The 19097-nt window shown below is 37.1% G+C and overlaps 1 protein-coding gene across 1 annotated transcript in view; it reads left to right on the plus strand.

Annotated features, from left to right (window-relative positions):
• The window catches only part of MPP5 (membrane palmitoylated protein 5), a 56196-nt gene extending 37602 nt beyond the window's left edge, over nucleotides 1-18594 (plus strand). Inside the window, exons 4-14 of the mRNA XM_032111333.1 lie at nucleotides 2705-2782; nucleotides 3471-3617; nucleotides 4254-4415; nucleotides 7479-7556; nucleotides 8292-8475; nucleotides 9552-9623; nucleotides 10090-10161; nucleotides 10882-11049; nucleotides 11802-12004; nucleotides 13372-13482; nucleotides 15519-18594. Coding sequence (XP_031967224.1) covers nucleotides 2705-2782; nucleotides 3471-3617; nucleotides 4254-4415; nucleotides 7479-7556; nucleotides 8292-8475; nucleotides 9552-9623; nucleotides 10090-10161; nucleotides 10882-11049; nucleotides 11802-12004; nucleotides 13372-13482; nucleotides 15519-15695 — 1452 coding nt within the window. The 3' untranslated portion in view covers nucleotides 15696-18594. The remainder of the gene's footprint in view (nucleotides 1-2704; nucleotides 2783-3470; nucleotides 3618-4253; nucleotides 4416-7478; nucleotides 7557-8291; nucleotides 8476-9551; nucleotides 9624-10089; nucleotides 10162-10881; nucleotides 11050-11801; nucleotides 12005-13371; nucleotides 13483-15518) is intronic.
• Nucleotides 18595-19097: the final 503 nt, after the last annotated feature.

Raw genomic sequence — 19097 nt, forward strand, 5'->3', positions numbered from 1 at the left:
CTCCAAGTCTCAAATAAAAATAGCCAGTAAACATCAAGTGTAATTAAATTGATTTTAAATCCATTTTAACTTGACCAAGATGAGGGCAAGGATTATGGCAATGTGGTCTGAATCTTGACCTTGTAAGAATATTGGATGCAGCATTCAAGACAATTTATAACTTGGCCTCTAACAGCACATACCAAATACCTCAAAGACGTTCTTGCTATTAAATATATTTAATAGGCTCAATTTATATAATTATGTTCCTAAATGTTTTGGACTTGCTACTGTTTGCTTCTGCAAAATCAGACAAATAAACCTGTTCAGTACTGTTGAGGGAATGCACTGGAAGTTCATAACTTCTGGTGTAAGTGCACTAGAATGTGTATGTATGTTCAGTCTGACAGTCCTGCTCACCTGCCAGTAAGCAACAACAGAATTCTGTAGGTGCAGTTAATTTCTGAATGTTTAATATCACTCCGGCACATGCCTCTATCATACATGCCTACAAATTGTGGTGTGTGGAATGAAACCAAATTGATAGCTTCTGGGGGGGTTCTTGAGCTAAAGTTAGCATGATTAACAATAAAAACTAGTCTGGAGAGTTAAGAAAATACAGTTATTGCCACGCTCTCAGTGTGGATTGTGTATTCTATATGTAGTGTGTCACTTCTGGAATGACAGGCTTCTTCAAATTTCTTAGTCTGAAAAAGCTGTGGGATTCATTACCATGAGTTACAAAGGACTGTAACATGCAGCACTACTGATGTAATAAGTGGTGTATAGGGCAGCCTGAAGCTTTCCTAGAGCTTCATTAAATGAACAAATGAGAGATGTATCTTTTTTCTTAAGGGGGGGGGGGATATTAAAATTTTGAATAATCAAATTATTCAAAGCAGAAATTCAAGTTAAATAAAGGATGTTTACTGCACACAGAATAACTGGTTGAACCAGATTGCTTTCTTTTCCACTGTCAAATCCCCAACCTCTGACCTTGTATTCAGATGGTTGTGTTCCTTGCAAGACTTCCGAGTTGCTTTCTGAGTAGGTTTTCCTGTAAAAAGATCATAAAGATTTGATAAATAAGGCTTTAAGGCTTCTCATTGCTTCTTCAAAAAGGGAATTCGAGGTCCCTTGAAAGTTAGAACTTAAATAAACCTCTATGAGAAAGTCTTTTGTATAAAAGAATCTTTTCTTTGAAAATAGAGGAAAACTTGTCAGTGAAATACGTCTTTTGCTGTGTTCTGTTTGCTGTGTGACATCCTAGAATTGAGTTTAAGCCAGGTGTAATAGCTTTCTGTCTAATTCAGAGATATGACTGAAGTCAGGACTTTGTGAAGCTGAACTATTTCTGTTCTCTATGATTTTGAAGAAACCAGTTAAAAAAATTATTTAAATCTGGCTTCTTTGACCATTTTAAGCTATACTATATTTGCTCACCATGAGGCATGTTCTAGGGATGTCAGAAGGAAGGCTTTTGGAGGTTGTGCCAGGTTTATTGCAAAGTGCAGGAATGTGTTCCATGTGACACTTTGTTTGGCAACATGAGGATCTTGCTCCATGGAAACAGCTCATTTTGTGGCTTGTCCTAGAATTTCAAATTATCTCGGCTTGGAAGTTTTCAGTGCTGTTATCTGGTAGCATCCAAGATAGTTGTTAGTGTTTCTGTAGAAAATTGCTCCTAGTATAGAGGCTTTTCAGATCTTCAGATACTGTTAGATCATACAAAAAGGTGAATTATTTTTTCTTTGAAACTTTTGGTCTCTTGATTCTCTGTCAAATTACCTCATCTGTAAGAGTCAAAAGCTCTTGAAAAAAATGTTTTCTATTTCTCTGAAAGCTGCTGCTACGATTTGTATAATCTGCTCTTGATGTCTTTGGATTCATTTGTGCTGTTGGACTTGTGTGCTTTTGGTCAGATTAGGCCAGAGGATAATGGCTTTGGAAAGTATCTTCAGCCTCACCTTTATGTGAGAGGACTTCCCTGCTCTTGGCTCTCTGTATGAGCATACCAGTATTTGCAAGAGATGATGGCAAGGCTTGTTTGGTAACTATACGAGAAGGAAAACCTATTTTGGCAACTGAAGCTGCTTGAGTAAAAACTAGGCTTGTGTTAGTGTGGATTATTTTGGAACCAGCCAGAGAAACCAGGTTTTCAGGGAGGGGCGTTTTGGAGACAGGAGCTCTAGGATGCATTTCAAAATCTGTCTCAGAATCTTTGGCCTCGCTGTTGGTGGAAATAGTTTCCATAATAAGAATATGATAATCTGCTTTTAAGGAAGAGGAAGGCTAGTCACATTAATAAGAAATTACTCTAGTTCAAAAGCCCACCATATTCTCATAATACACACTTCATTGTGACTGATTTCACTGACATGCAATCACTAACTTTCTAGAGTTCAAGTTTTTTTGTATGCATTTTGTGATATCTGAGCTCGTTGCCAATCTCTGGTATTGACAAATCTGTGTAAGGTATTGGATACCAACTTAAATTTGGTAGATTATTACTGAGGCAAGATGTGGTGGGGTTAGTCCTGTGGTCTCGTGTGTTTTCCTAATGTGCCCCTGACTAATCAATCAGCAATAGTGCAACAACTACATGGATATACTTTACTTTCAGTAAAATGAATAATTGCAAGTAGGGGGTTGTGCTTGAGTAGGAGAGGGAGGATTGATAAATCACTGGCTAGATAAAGAGTTTTACTGCTTGATTTCTTTTTAGGTACAGAGTGTTTTGAAACCCAGCCACCACAAGGATGGACAGGAGCTTAATGCTTTGCTGAGTGCCCCTCACATGCAGGTAAAATGAAACTTCTAATCTAATGGATCTATTTCTTGATGCTGTTTTCAGTGTAACTTATTTTTTGCCTTGGGCTGACTGGGCAAGGATGAATTTTATTCCTCAACCCTCATTTTCCTAGGATAAGGAATTTGCAATTTCCAGAAACTAATGGAACTTTTTAATGAAGTGTAGTGTGTGGTTATATTCAGCCTTTGCTATGGTCTATATGTATTACAGGGTAATTTGCACAGAAACAATGTAGCAGTAGCTCAGTGAGAACAGGGCAACACATGAGCTGCTTTGCTTACCTGTTTTTACCTTTGCAATTGTTTCCTGCTTACCATAGGGTGCATGAAGGAAATTTTGTTCTGGGGTGGTGATGTAAAAGTAGTTTTCACTGCAAAACTTATTCTGAGTCTGCAGATACGTACATAGTAAACCAGTGTCTGGGTTTTTAGTACAGATAAGATAGAAGTACAGTTACAGTCGTATTCAAAGTTGCTTTTTTATTATTTTCCAGTCTGAAAGTTTTGAAAAAGAGTAGGTGCTACGTAGCTGTGATAAATAATTTTTTTTGTTGCTTGAGTCAGTTCGCAGTGTTCTATGACCTGCAGAGACTGTTGAAATTGCAGAATATCATCTACTGGTTTGTATGCGTATCGAGTGTGATGTTTTCTGTAACTGAGCTGATTTTGTTTAACACTAGGCACTTCTACTGGCTCATGATAAGGTTGCAGAACAAGAAATGCAACCAGAGCCTATGACAGATGAAAAGATTTATGAGAATGTTGGCGTGTATGCAGGGGAGACGGTTAAAATAGTCCGCATTGAGAAAGCTCGGGATATTCCGCTGGTAAGTACTGGTGCTTACTCAGTTATATGTAAAGGAAGTAAGGCTTTTTGTCCTTTCCAGATTGCTATGAAACATTTGGAATTCAAATGCAAAGGTAATGTTTAACTTGTAAACACTCTCCCTCCCTCCAAAATGGGAAGCAGTCATACACAGTAAACTTGTGTTAAACTTGAATTGGGCAGTAGCCATACCACCACGTAAAATCCGTACAACTTCTGTCAGCTTGGGTTTTGACAGATCTTCTTGGCAAGAGTCACTATCCCAAGACTGCTGCAAGGGAGCTTAAATAAGTCTTGTGTCAATGAGGTGTTGGTTTTTTTAGTTGTCTGGTTTCTGATTTTGGGGTTTGTTTAGCAGTTATCATCTGTTATTTGCATCTTTCAAATAAAAGTTTCCTTAGGACTGTGTTTCTAAAAAAATAATCTTATGGTATGGAGCCATTAAATTCTTCACTCTTTAATGTAGGTTGAAGGAGTTAAACAGTGGGTTTTTTGAACTGGAGCATTGTGTGTATGCATCCAGGCTGTTACTTGCATTCTCTTTCAGCATGGTTTTTCCATTGGCTTGGAATATATACAATAGATGGCTTTGAGTTTCATGTATGTAATAAATTCAGAATGTGTTGCTACTACACAGGGTGCTACTGTTCGCAATGAAATGGATTCTGTTATCATCAGTCGAATAGTCAAAGGAGGTGCTGCAGAGAAGAGTGGGCTGTTACACGAAGGGGATGAAGTTCTGGAGATCAATGGCATTGAGATCCGTGGAAAAGATGTTAATGAAGTTTTTGACTTGCTGGTGAGTTGGAACACTTCTTGTTTGCTCTGCAATAAATACTCATTTCATAAGTCTGAAGCCTGTTGACTCTGCTTGCCATTTTACTCACATTTAGTCTCAAAACTATTTCCATTCTGGTAGCTGGTGTTCATATGTGGAGGGCATTTCAAGTTTTCTTTCTGATGCATAGGAGTATACTGACAAGTATGATGGAAGTTATTGCAAAAATGAAGGCTACAAATGTGGAAGTATCAAGCTGTTATCTTTAGACTTACTTCTGATGATTTCTAAGAAAAACTTTGTTTAGCTCTGAAAAGCCATAATTTGTCATCTTTGTCTCTGGTTCAGTCCATAATTAATAGATGTGTGGCTGGTTTGGAGGTAGTTTTCTTCATAGCAGCTTATATGGTGCTGTGTTTTAGGCTGGGTTTAGACTGAAATAGTGTTGATAATGCACCAGTGTTTTAGCTGTTGCTGAACAGCACTTGCCCAGTGTCAAGGCTGCCTCTGTTTCTCACTCTGTCCCTGCCTGCAAATAGGCTGGGGTGAGCAAGAGGCTGGGAGGGGACACAGCTGGGACAGCTGACCCAAACTGACCGCAGTGGTGTGTCTTGCCAAGTAACATCAGGCTGAGCAGTAAAATCTGGGTGGTGAGTGATTTCTTTACATCACTTGTTGGGTTGGGCTTTTTTCCACTTTACTTATTAGACTGTCTTTACCTTGACCCACGAAATTTTTTCCTTGCATTTGATCTTCCAATTCTCTGCCTCATCCTGCTGGGGGAGAAGAGTGCATTAGGAGCTGGTCAGTGCCTAAGTTACTGCCCAGACTTAACCCACCACAAATTGTATCACAGGGGACCTTTACGTGACTAGACTTGTTACTCCTTCCCTCCTGATAAAGGCCCTATTGTCCAGCAGTTTACTTGCATAGATGTTTTCTTGTTTATTACACCATTCATGACAAAATTATACTTTAGTTTAAAAGCAGCTAGGCAAGAAAACCATCAGAAATTAGTAAATGCAGAGGCACTCACTTTCAAAAAGGCCCTGTGAGACAGAATGTCGGAAGCTGGCAGTTACAATCAGTATTTTGTCTTGCCCAATTGCACTTCTTTCATGCTTTTCCCTGGTACCTGCTTTGGATCAGTGTCCAAGACATCTGGAACCCTACTCTGAATCTTTGATCCAATTGCACCAGGCAAGACCATTCTGTCAAAGTGAAAACAGATGAAAATGACATTGTTTTGGATGTCAATTTATAACTTTGGCAAAAACATTGTAAATTTCAACTAGGACTTATGTAGTAGGGATTTGGGAGGGGGGAAAAAAGGATGAGAAACGTATTTAGTAAATCTTTAAATTATTTAGTAGATTTATGCTCTAGAGATGAAGCAGAATCAGGACAATGACTTAGGTTTAGCTGTAGGAAAATTTCCATCTTCAGTTGGACTTTTTTACTGAAATTTGCTAATAAAATTTTTCATCTATCTCATACAGTGAGATCAAGTTGAAGGAAGTAGAGGCAGAAATGTGTGAGGTTTAGGGGTTTTTGTTTTACTGTTTTTAGACCGGTTAGAAAGATGCTTACAATTCTCTGAAAAGCCTTGAGTTTCCTTGGGTTTTTTGAATCAGAACTATCTGAGATTCATCATGTTTCGTAATTGTCTCCATTTCCATCTGTATTTTTTTTAAAGCCATATTTAACTAAGTCCTATGCTTCCGAAAAAAGTGTTTTGTAGGTGATTAACAGGTAGTTCAAGTTTGGCAGTTTAGTTCTCTGCAGAGAGCTTATTCTGCTCCTGAGCAGCACCTGCAACATAGGGTTAAAAAACAAAAGATGTAAAGCCACAATACATTAGCATAAGAGAAAATCACTTGCTGAAGGTTAAAAACAAAATAAACACAACCTTGTGGATTTTTAAAATATATTTTTAATACAACTAATTTAAAATAATGCTTTTAATTCTTTATTAAGAAATATTTATTTATAATTTATTTATTATTTACTACTTATTATTATTTAGTAAGTTGTCATTTGTATTTTGTAATGTGGAAATGAAGTTCTAAAGTGCTTCAGACCCCCCAAAACACTTCAAACAAGCACAGGAGAAGGAAATGTCTTCCCTCCTTAATTTGGCCTCACTACTTGCTACTCTAGTGATAATAAACTACACGTGACTTTTAGACTAGACTGTTCACATGATCACTGTGAGATTACAGACATTCCTCTTGGAACTATGCATGCTGACTGAAAATCATGGATTTTCCTCTCTTGCAGCCTCATCTTGTTATGTTCAAGTTACATTTACTTTATTTAAGCCGTAGTTCTGTATTTTTTGAGATACATGCATTTTCTTGTTTTATACAGGATAAATTGTTGTGCTATGCTTCGTAGAATGGTGTATAGGAAGTGAAACACCTGTAAACCTTGTCACAGGTTGTCACTTGCACTTTATTGAGATATTTTTTATGTGTGCAAACACATTCTTCATGTGAAAGTATGTAAACAAAACAAGACATTTATTATATTCTACTTTCTTGGCAAGGGTGACTACAGTATTGGTATTGAACACTTTACACATGCAAGATTTGAGTATGTTAGCTAAATTTTTAAATAGTATTTTGTATTCTTTACTAATGTTAACAGCATAAAATCGTAGTAGAAATGTTTGGCTTTGAAAACACTGTTCCATTTAAATGATTCTAGAAAAATTACATTTTTTAATATATTTTTTCATCCCAGCGTAGACCCACTTGTTGGTATTTTTGAACAGAATAAGAGAATATTATTATCCATTTCTCCTAAGTCTCTGCTTGACAGAATGGCAGCTGCTCCATTTCAAGTAGAAATAGTTTATATTCAGAAAAGATAGGCTTTTAAAATCTGAGTATCAACATTTAGCTTTCTAGTCTGACTGAATCTGTATCTGTACTATTTTAAACTAGCTAAGGGGTAGATGATGCACTGTTAGGAACAACTTTTAATGGGAATTTTCAAAGCATTTTCTAAAATATTTATTAAAATTCTTAACCTTAAGCCTTATTTTGATAGTGTATATGAAGAGTCTATTTTTCCTCTCAGGCTGACATGCATGGTACCCTGACCTTCGTATTGATTCCCAGTCAGCAGAGCAAGCCACCTCCTGCAAAGGAGACAGTTGTAAGTAGCTCTACAGGTGTTCTCGTGCTTGGTGATACATACCTTGTTTTACCAGTAGTGTTTAAAAAGTTCTCCTGCAGGTCCTTTGTTGTGGAACAAACCCAAAACTTAGCCATTTAAATTTATTTTAATTGGTACCAGACTAACACCTGAATTAACTGTTGAAAATTATTAATGATCTTAAACTGAAACTCTTAGTACGATTTTAACTCAGTTTCTGAAAAACATTGTAAAAGTAGAACTTCCTGTGGTTCTGAGCTTCTTATTCTGAATTTCTATATTTTGTGTGTGTGTATGTGCGTGTATATATATATGTGTGTGTGTGTGTGTATGTATTAAAAAAACTTGGATTGTGGACACTTGCAAATATGCTTTGGGAGGAAAAGGTAGCTTTAACAGTTTGAAGAAAGAATACCCAGACATTAATGATTGGTGACAAAATACTTTACAAGTCAAATGTCACTTAAAGCCCAGCAAATGGGTTTCAGTTTGTGTGTTTATTAGGTACTTTAGCCAATCAGAATACCTCTGATAATTTTTGAATGCAGACAACTTAAATCAGTAGCTGGGGGAGGGGATTGCATGTTAAATTCAAGCCTAGATAAAGTTTCCATTTTATAGAAGCTTAGAGTTTTTATATATCCTTGCTCCAATGCAATCACAGGAAGACAAGGTTTAATTCTTCAAAAGTCACTTCAAAGTTTTTCTTCTGGTTTTACATTTGATCTCCTACAGATACATGTGAAAGCGCATTTTGACTACGATCCCTCTGATGACCCTTATGTCCCCTGCCGAGAGTTAGGCCTGTCTTTTCAAAAGGGAGACATACTCCATGTGATTAGTCAGGAAGATCCAAACTGGTGGCAGGCTTACAGAGATGGAGATGAAGATAATCAGCCATTGGCAGGCCTTATCCCTGGTAAGTAAAGCTCTAGAAAAAGCTTGACAGTCAGTCAAGTTAGTTATCATAGCCACAGGAGCAATACTCAGGTTTTCAAAGACTTGTGCACCCTTAAATATCCATTGCCTTAAATAGATCTGTGTCTTTGAACCATTTGCAACAGAGCCTACTGTTGGGCATTGCAATGTATGGAGTTACAATGCAGAGTAAATGCAGAGTAAAGCTACTGCTTTCACTGCAACTTTCAGAAGCTACTCTCCTCTTCCTTTATTCCTGCACCATGGGGACTCTGCGGATTCAGAGTTCCCTCTGCCGGCTGCAGCAGAGATGTGGGACTGCAGCCTGCTTGTTCTCTGGTGATGGGCACGGCTCTGAGGTTTCTTACCGTTTCCAAATAAACTACTTGATACAGTGCCTTTTTCGTGGTCACTTTTCAGCATGTTTTCACTTAGCAAAGGGCTTCAGTTACTTGTGACAGTCAGACTTCTTTTCTCACTGTTGGGGGCCTTTGGGTAAAAGAGTTTTTATACACTGAAGACTGTTGATAATTTTTGCATTGCAATATGTATTGCAGCCTACTTCATTAAAGATCTGCTGTTCTGTTAAACACAGTGAACAAAAGACTTCAAATTCCACAGAATATCACACTGTAACTTTGTGATGCTTGAGTAAGTTGAGAGAAACACTAATTTAAATATAGGCTAATCTATTTTAAGCTGAAGTTCAAAAGATTTAATATAAATAGAACACATTTGACATACAAAAGTAATTAGAAAACCACATCATCAGAGTGGGGAAATGTAGTCTTCCCTGTAGTTTCACTTTTCCAGGCAAAACTGTCTAGTATAATAATGGTCTGCAAGTCTCTCTTGATTAATATATTTTTTGAAGTAATAAACCAGTTTTGCAGCAGTTTTAGTTTCTCTTTTAAATTTTTAATTTCTCTTTTAAATTTTCTTTCGTATGTTATATTCTATTAGAACCTTCAGAGATGTAAAAGCTTAGGAAAAAGTCAAATGAGTAAGTCATTACAAAAAAGCATGGAAATGGTTTCTAAATGTTAATGACTCTTGTGCTTTTTTTAATGCATCAAGGAAAAAGTTTTCAGCAACAAAGAGAAGCAATGAAGCAAACCATAGAAGAAGACAAGGAGCCTGAAAAATCAGGTGGGATATATGCTTGCTTTCCAAGTAAAAAAAAATCTCTTATAGCGGTGTTAATTAGTGTTATATGGAACCTTGTCATGGTGGAGTTTTAGAAAATTCATGTGGTGTGGTTTTTTTTTTTGTAATACAAGTGGGATGATTCTTTGAAATTCTTCATGTAAATACAAGCCTGAATGTAACACTTTGTTGTGCAAAGTACATGGGTTTTTCACAACTGTGTGATGTAATTAGGGTGATGTAGAGAATTTGGAAAGCCCCCTTTTTCGTAAAGAATTTTATCTGCCACGGCTTGGTTGAAGTCCTTGACATGTGCTTAACACACCAAAGCATTGTAATCAACAAAAGGATATTATACCTTTTGAAAACTGCAGAATAAATTCTCCACTTTAAAGATCCAACAAGAGGGTGGAACAGGAAGATTTTTGTTGTATGGGTGTTTGATTGTCATAATTTTTATTTTGGTTAGGAAAACTCTGGTGCGCGAAGAAAAACAAAAAGAAACGGAAAAAGGTTTTATACAATGCAAATAAAAATGATGGTAAGGAATAACTTTTGCACAATTTGTATAATTATAAACAACTATAAAATAATCTGCAAATAGCCTTGTGAAAAGAATGCTGAAATTCAGGATACAATGTTAGAAATACTAGCAGTAAAAGTTCTGTGTGAGAGCAATACTATGTTGTGTTGTAGCATTTAGTGAAAGATGTAAAAGAAGTGAAAGGATTTGTAGGGTCACTTGGTGTCTTTATTAAAGACCAGGTGATAAGGGAAAAAACCAGGTAGTATTTAGGCATAGAAGCACTCATAATTTTACAATGATGAACCAGTTTATTATGGCTTTTTAATATCATCTCACTCTGCATAGTTAAATTTCATAAATGGAAATTTTCTTCATTTTAAGGCTATTTATACTACGTTTTCACAAAAGTACTTTGGGATTGGGATGATGGTTGCTGCCGTTTGGTATGAAGTGTTACTCTTGTATTAGAAACTTACTTTTCGGCAAAGAAGTTGTTTCTTGTGTTTATGCTACTAGTTATATGATGACTAGTAAGTGGAAATATTTTTTTTTCCCAAGAAAAGGGAAAAAAATTCTCATCTTACTGGGCACGTGATGATCTTTGGGCTTCTGTTGCTTTGGTGACTCAGATGCTGGGCAGAGTCAGGAACTGCCTGAAACCTGATACTGCATGACAGGCAATACATGGAACTGGCAGTAGAGTTTGTTGTGACTGTTTTATTGTTCTCTCTCAAGATTATGACAATGAGGAAATTTTGACCTACGAGGAAATGTCACTGTACCATCAGCCAGCAAATAGGAAACGTCCCATAGTTCTGATTGGCCCCCAGAACTGCGGCCAGAATGAGCTGCGGCAGAGACTGATGAATAATGAAGTGGATCGCTTTGCCTCCGCAGTGCCTCGTAAGTGTGGCAGGCAGATAAGATTCCTCATTCTAAACCTTGGCTGCAGACAAATCCTGTTGTGTTGGAAATAGTAATTAGGAGCTTGGGGGTTTGGGGCAGGATATATTGAGCTCTTGAAAAAAAAGGACAAATAAAATGATCTCGTGTGTGGCAAAAAATAGCTTTGAGAAGTTAATGCAAATCCAGTGTTACACACACAGTGTTCTAGAGGCATTATAAGACATGCATTTATATCAGTTTGAATAAAATTGGAATGAGTTACAGAAGTTCAAAAAAGAAACTGGTATATTGGGCAAAAAATTTTTAACCAAATGCCCTGCATAAATTTAAATTTAGATGGCTTTAGTGCCCTTCCAAACCACTTATATTTCAGTGAATATTGTATTTTTAATGTCTGATGTACCCTAGATTATGTTTACAGACAACTTAGCAATATGCATTTGTTGAAAAACTTACAGCTGTTTTCACATTCAGAACACAACTGCACAGTTAAAACTATTCCTTTCATAATTTACTAATTTTCCTCTAGATAATGTAAAATAGACTTCTAAATGAAGTTTGACAACTTAATTTGACCAGGGACATTTATTGTAGAAAATAAAATACACGGATTTCTTTTTCCTATGTTGGGTTGGAGGGGGTGGATTTTGCATTATTAGCAATATGCCTGCTAAGAGAAATACTCTTTCTTTTCTTCCATTCTACACGTGTATCACTGTCTCGATTTAATTTTTGTCTCTTGTTTGTAGATACTACTCGGAGTAGGCGAGAGACTGAAACAGCTGGCAGGGATTACCATTTCATCTCCCGACAGGCATTTGAGAGTGACATAGCTGCAGGGAAGTTCATTGAATACGGAGAGTTTGAGAAGAACCTCTATGGGACGAGCATAGACTCTGTGCGGCAAGTCATCAACTCGGGCAAGATATGCCTTTTGAATCTCCACACCCAGGTATGGCAAAGCTCTTGCCTGTCATGTTTTAATTGTAGAAGCTACTGTGAATATCTATAGAGCTCTATCTGTCTTATAAAATGAGTGTGTTTTCAAGATCCATATTGATGTTTATGCCAAGTTTTCTTTCAGTGATGCTCAGCTGACTCTGTCCAGTTCCTTGTTTGCAAATGTGCGCATCTTTATCTGTGCTGCAGGTGATGGGGCCTTAGTTTTCATCAGCTTTTAAGTATCTGGAAACCATGTAAATTTAAAAATTAATTAAAATAAGATTTTTGTCTCTCCATCTTCCAATTACTGCATGATCTCTGGGTTTTTTGAAGATGGAGAGGAAATTTTTTGCGATTATACTTGGAAATTGCATTTCAGGAATGTTTTTGCAGTTTCCAGATACAGTTCAGGACTGAAGTACATCACATCAACAGTATTGAAAAACTGTTGAGCTGTGAACTTTTGGTTATGAAGAGGAAAACTATGCTTGCATACCTCAGTTTGGAAATTTAGTCAAACATGGTAAGAGGCAGAGAATGCAGCCTGTTTTCTGATACATGTATGTATGAGGTCTGCTGCTGTTGTAGATGCTGCAAAAGAAACCCTAAAACTCAGCCACATCAGTAAAATCTGGTAGTATTGAAGCTATCATTAGTCATCAATTAGTCATCAAAAGTAGGGACCATGTGATACTATACTAGCATAGCTCATGGGTATTGCAAAGCATGTCATGAGATGAAAATTCGTAACTCTTTAAAAATGTATCTAATTCTGTGGCTATAAAAATTTTTCTCAGAGACAAGTTGCTTGTCCCAAGATAGAGAGAGGGAGCCTTTTGGAAAAATCAAACAACAGTTTGATGCCCTTCATTTCCTGTCTCTCAGTATTAATGTAACCTGACAAAACAATATGCTACACATACAGTAATAGTGCGTCTGATACCTTGTACTTACCTTCAAAACCGAAAAGGCTAAACTGTAGTTTTTCAAGTAAACGGTACTATTTAAAGACTCTTGTCTTTGTTCAAAGCTGATACCTTTCCTTAGCATTGCAAGACACTCACTTCAGTGTACCTGACCTTTTTATTGCTTTTGGATACCAAAAGATCTGTTTCTTCAGTTTACTTATGAAGAATATTCTTGAACAAAAGTAACTATTTCAGTTTCATGAAGCTGAAAAATGTTGGAATATAAATTTCATAGGAAATGGTGTCTGAACTCTGAATACTGTTACGGTTAATTATATTGTTGTTAATATATTGTACAGTTGTTGTGTTTGAAGACTATATTATCAATTACAGCATGTCAATAATGCATCACCAAATGTCCTTTTCCTGGGTGGAATTGTTAAATATTTAATAAATCCTATTTTTGCAGTCACTGAAAACACTACGTAACTCTGACTTGAAGCCATATATTATATTTGTTGCACCACCTTCACAAGAGAGACTACGTGCTTTATTGGCCAAAGAAGGGAAAAACCCAAAGGTAAGGTGTCTTACACTTCTTCTGAAACCATGCTGGGTTTGGTGAGCAAATGCACGTGCTCTTTCTTTGGAATTGGGACACGGTACTGGCAATTACCATTGCAGTGAACCAGTGTAGCTGTGCTCCAGGTTGGTAGGCAGACCATGCTAAGGGAGGGGTTCATTCAGGATGCTTTTGCCTTAAGGGGATGTGAGAGGTATTAGACAAGGGAATGCATTGCTAATTCAGTAATCTTGGGGCACAGTGTTTTTGCATTGGGGTCCCTGCATTTGGGTACAAAAACATGACCTTTTATTTCAAAACTGTGGAAAATCAAGTTTTGTTCTCAAGTAAACCTGGGAGTAATTCTATGGAGCAAAGGATTACTGGTTTTCATTTGAGAACTTACCTGCCCTTAGAAAAGCATTTACTTGAAAATCCAAAACTCTTCAGATAAAATTATTTTAATGCTTGATCCTGTGGGATCACTTTTCATTTTTAAACAGAGTCAATGGCCAAGATCTGAGCTTATGCAGTTCAGATTTAGTTACTCAGAAGTCAGTTCTGCAGAATGCACTTTAAAGCTAAAGATTAAACCAGGACATCTGAAAGTTCAGAAAAGTTCCTGATCAGGCTATGATATACCAAGTGCTTATTGCTCAGGCAATGGAATAGGTTTATCATCAGGTTTTTAACAAAAATCTCCCCCGATGGGTGGGAGCCCTTTGCCACCACAGTATCTTCCAAGTGCTAATCGAGCATAATGCAGGTCATACTGAGGAAAAACAATCTTCCCAGTGTAACTCAAAGTTATTCCTGGCACGGCTGTTGTCAGGAAACATAACTCACTGTGTTCTATGGCTGTGTTGTTTTGCTCTCCTTGACGCAAGGGTGATTTATTACTTGTGTGCAAGATCTAAAAGTCCATTCAAGTCCAAGTGTTAAAACAGGGGAAGTTTTCTTTTTTTTCCTTTCCTCCACCTGCCCCTGAGTCAAGTATAATCATAGTCTTTAAATGGGTATGTTTCCTCCTTCATGTTTATGCAATGAAGGAAACTTTATTTTATATAAATATTCCATCTTACGTATGTTCTGGACTTTTATTGCAGTGTAGTCAAGGAATCAATTTGTAAAAAAAAAAATGGAATGCATTTCTTGGTGTTGCACTGTGCATGTTTCCTTTCGGATTAATTGTATTGGAGTTGTATTTATTTCAGTTGGGTACATGCTACTGAGTTAAACCCCTTACCTGATAAAGAAAAGGGTATTTCTTGGATGTATGCCCTAATGTTGTTCTGATTTTATTGAGAGTGTATAATGACTAAGGAAAAAACCCTGGAGGCCTGAAGTCCCTTTTGAAATACCCTCCTTAGAAAATTAACTCAAAAATTATACCTGAATATTTCTTTATACAATACAAAAATAAGTTGCAGAAGAGAAAAATAAACACACTTTTATAATCTAAGTGTAAGAAAAATTCTGAAATCAAAACATTTCTACTTCTGCCTTTGTATCATTTATCTACACTGCAATATTCTTGCTTTTGACATACTCCCTTCCAGCTCCCAGATGTTATTCACTTGATGTTATGGTGATTTGGTCAGCTTAAATGTGTAACTCTCGCTGTGGCTCTCACTGCTGCGTATTGAAAACTGTCACCAGTGACAGCTGTCTCCTTTGGCTCTTTGGTGTTGGTAGTGCCAGCAGAATCTCTCTTGTTCTGCACTGTTCAGACTTTGTTTTACGCCATCTCTCCCATCTCCAGTCTTCTTCAGTGAGATAAGTGTTGTGCAGTGAGCAGTGCTAGATCTTCCTCATTTGCTTCAGCCTGGGGCAGTTACTTACTGTTTGCCACTCATCGCCAATCAGTCGGGATTTTCTTGAATGCCCTTAGCTTTCAAATATCGATCATGGTTGAGTGTTCCTGTAAACTTTTCAACAGCCGATAGCAACACCATGAGAGTTTGTGTAAAAAAATGGGAGTTGTTCCCTTTCCCTGCTGTTACTGTGGGGGAGAGGCTTACACACCTACACTAACTCGCTGTTTCTGATTGCAGCCAGAAGAGCTGAGAGAAATCATAGAGAAGACAAGGGAGATGGAACAGAACAATGGCCACTACTTTGATACAGCAATTGTGAATTCTGATCTTGATAAGGCATATCAAGAGTTACTTCGGTTAATAAATAAGCTTGACACAGAACCCCAGTGGGTGCCCTCCACCTGGCTACGATGAGAGCAGTTCCAAGGGGCAAATGGACTTCAATCTAGTTACCTTTCCAAGCAGATCTTGTGTAGGTCTGCCCAATTCTAGTATAAATGCATGTGAGCTCTAGACCTCAGTGGCTGCATCCTTTGCCACTGAAGTTGCGTATTACTGAAAAATACGCTGATCAGCTTGTGAGCCAATTTAACTGATCTAAAGATTGTCCAAGTTTTCTTTCTCTGTGGTCTAGAAATGGAGACCATGTCAGTACTAAATTCTAAAGCTTTAGATAGATTTTTTATTTTCTAGCAACTACTTTTATACATAAATCCACCTTTTTTTAACTTAGAATCACCCTTATGACAAAGATTTAAAGTGTGTTTGTGTGTATATATATAGTCCATGCTGTCACATAGTTATAAATATGAATGTTATTTAACACTTAACTTAAAGACTTTGTGGGACGTGATGCTAGTTCAGGAGCATAATTCTACAGATCATTGGGCAGAAAAATAACCTACAAGTGAAAATGTCAATGAGAAACCTCTCCTGTTCAAAAAATACATAGAATGAAGATGTTGGTCTGGTCTGGAGCTGCCCCGTGAGGATTCAGTTAATATTTTAATTCTCAAACATTCCACTTTCTAGTAGCACTGTAATTGAAAAATGTGTATAATGTAAATATTTCGATCCTTGTGTCTTTTTAGTCAGACTTTTAAAATCAGATTTGACTGCACAGTAATTTTAGGTCCAATCAAAGATGACTATTATATTGAACTTTTAGACGTGATTATTTTTATGGTATTTTCTTTAAAACATACTGACTGATTGGAGCCACTTTTTCACAGATCTGTAGAGATAGAAAGGCAGAGGTTATATTTTTGTGAAAATAGCTAGTTATAAGATGCTGCTTGAAAGTCAACTAAAATTTTCATGTTTTATAACAGAATACTGACTAATATAGACTGATGTGCTGAACATTGGAAGACAGTGGGGTTTTTTAATCTCTGCAAATGGTTCATGTTGTGGCTAATGGACAACTAACTGGAATTAAAATAGCTGAATGTAGCTACTGTGTTATGAGTATTGTAATTCACTAGCCAGCCTATTGTCCTACATTTGCTCAGTACTGCAGTGAAAATATGTGTAAAACACTGGTAACTGACTGAGAAGTCACAAGAAAGGGGAGTATTTTTAATTGTTAAAAAACTTGAAACAAGGGAACAAAATGCAAGGTCTGTATCCTAATGTGTTCTGCAGAGCAGATGGGAACATCTCTGCATCCTCAAGCGATTCTGGCTGTGAAGGTTTAACTACCGTGGCTGTGCATCTGCAGTAGGGCGGTTGTTGCTGACACTAAATGAATAGTAGTATCTTGGCTGGTTTGGGTTTGGATAGCACAAAGAACCTTAACTGTGAATATCTCTTTTAGCCATAGTGTTTCTTTGTTCCTACATATAAAACACTGGAGTTATGTCAATGTGTCGTTCACTCCTGTCTAATGTTGAAGGATGAAAAAGTAGTTACTGTTTTCCATTCTGTCTTGCATATATTCTTTCTTAAAATGTTAATGAAACAAATTCACACCCATAGTTAGACAGCTCGAAGTATAGAGCAGATATAAAGAAATTGTCAGATAACTGTCATAGGTACTGAACTAATAATCAGTACGTCTTTGTATTGAAAAATTGAAGTATAGAGTGCATTCCTGTCTTGTTAGAAAGCAAAACTATTTGCTTGTTTAATTAATATTTAGGGCTGAAAAGCAATTAAGCAATTAGTGGGGATCAGTAACGACTCTTCAAAAAGAAAATGGGGTGGGAACTTGAATATCTTAGTTCAAGTCAGTGTTAGAAATAATACTGTGCTACTGTTGGCCTAAGGGCTGGATATTCAAAATTATGGCTTTTTGCCTCACATTGCAGGCATGTTCTCAGTTTCATCCATAGTTATGACAACAACATTGTTCAGGTATATTGGAAAAACTGTACTGATTCTATGCTTTTAAAGAAAGATGATTGTAGATATATTACACTTTGGGGTATTGAATGTTTCTGGACAAGAAGGTGGAAAGCAGTAAAACAGGTTGAGTAAGGTTAACCTAGCTCAGCTATGTAGGTGCTGTCCAAATTCTGCCAGTCACAATCACCTCAAGGTGGTTGCTGAACCCCCTTAGGTATTCAGTGTTCATAGACAACATCAGTCTCAGTAAATCATGCCATTAATGTTATTTCACTCATGTTTGTCTCCCCAGTTTTTCTGAAATGGTGTACAGAATCTGCTTTTATACAAATGAGCTTTTGAATGTAGACTTAAAGCATATTGCTTGAAGTTCAGCTCTACTCTCTTAATTCCCAAGGCACACAGAACTCCCTGAGATCCATAGAGAGGTGCTATGATAGCTTTTAACCAGTGTTAGCTTTGTCTCCTGCTGAAAGGAAGGGCTTGAGCAGCACTGAAATATGTACCTGGCTGTCCATCTGCTGCCAGCTTGGACCTGAACTACCTTGTGTAAGAAATTATTCTGTCTTGTTTCATGATAGATGTGTGCTAGTTCCCTCAAGAATAAGAAAATACATAGACTTCACTGGTTAAACTCTTCAACCTGATCACAGGCTTTGTAGTGAGCTGTATCAGACTGAAATGAGGGTATCTGTGGTTTTACCAGTCCAGATTTAATTAAAAATAAATGTTAGCTGCATTGCATAAAATAATTTTTGAATGTAATTAAATGTGACTTTTTAAAATATTTGATGGGGGGGTTCCATGCCTTAAATAGTTAAGGTAACTTTACTGAGACCTGTGGTTAGCCCCACACTGTACTTTTATACGTGTACCTGCACTCTGTATTTTGAGACATCATGAACTGCACACTAATGTAAAAATGTAAAATATTTCTAGATTTAAAATAAATCACTGTACAATTTTACTTCTTGTAGTGGATCTTGAGAATCTTCTTTCTGCCACTTTGCTGAATGTGTGAAACATGCTGTGACCCATCAGTGCCCTACGGGATGCTCTATGCACCTTCTGACACCATCCATCCTGTGCGAGAGGCAACAGCAGGTCTGCAGAGCTACAGTGTCTCTTTCAAGCTGGATCTATACAACAGACCATGGACTTACTGTTCAGCTGTGCTGTCTGCAGCTTCACAAGAAAAAAGAAATAGCCTTATTATTCATACAATTTAAAATGATTTTTTAAAGATGTTAACAGAAATTTATTTCCTTGCACTTACCCTGCATCTGCTGGATCATGTTTAACACAAGATGCTTACCTTGAACAAACTAGACTTGTAGTACCAGAAGCCATAAGCTAGCATTAGTTCTGGGGCATGTGTTCAGTTTGCTGATTGCAAACCAATGTGTTCAAGAAAAAGAACACAACCAATGTGTTCAAGGAATGACTGGACCTGGCACTTAGTGCTGTGGA

Source organism: Corvus moneduloides, chromosome 6 (genome assembly GCF_009650955.1).
Source record: "Corvus moneduloides isolate bCorMon1 chromosome 6, bCorMon1.pri, whole genome shotgun sequence".
Lineage (NCBI taxonomy): Eukaryota > Metazoa > Chordata > Aves > Passeriformes > Corvidae > Corvus > Corvus moneduloides.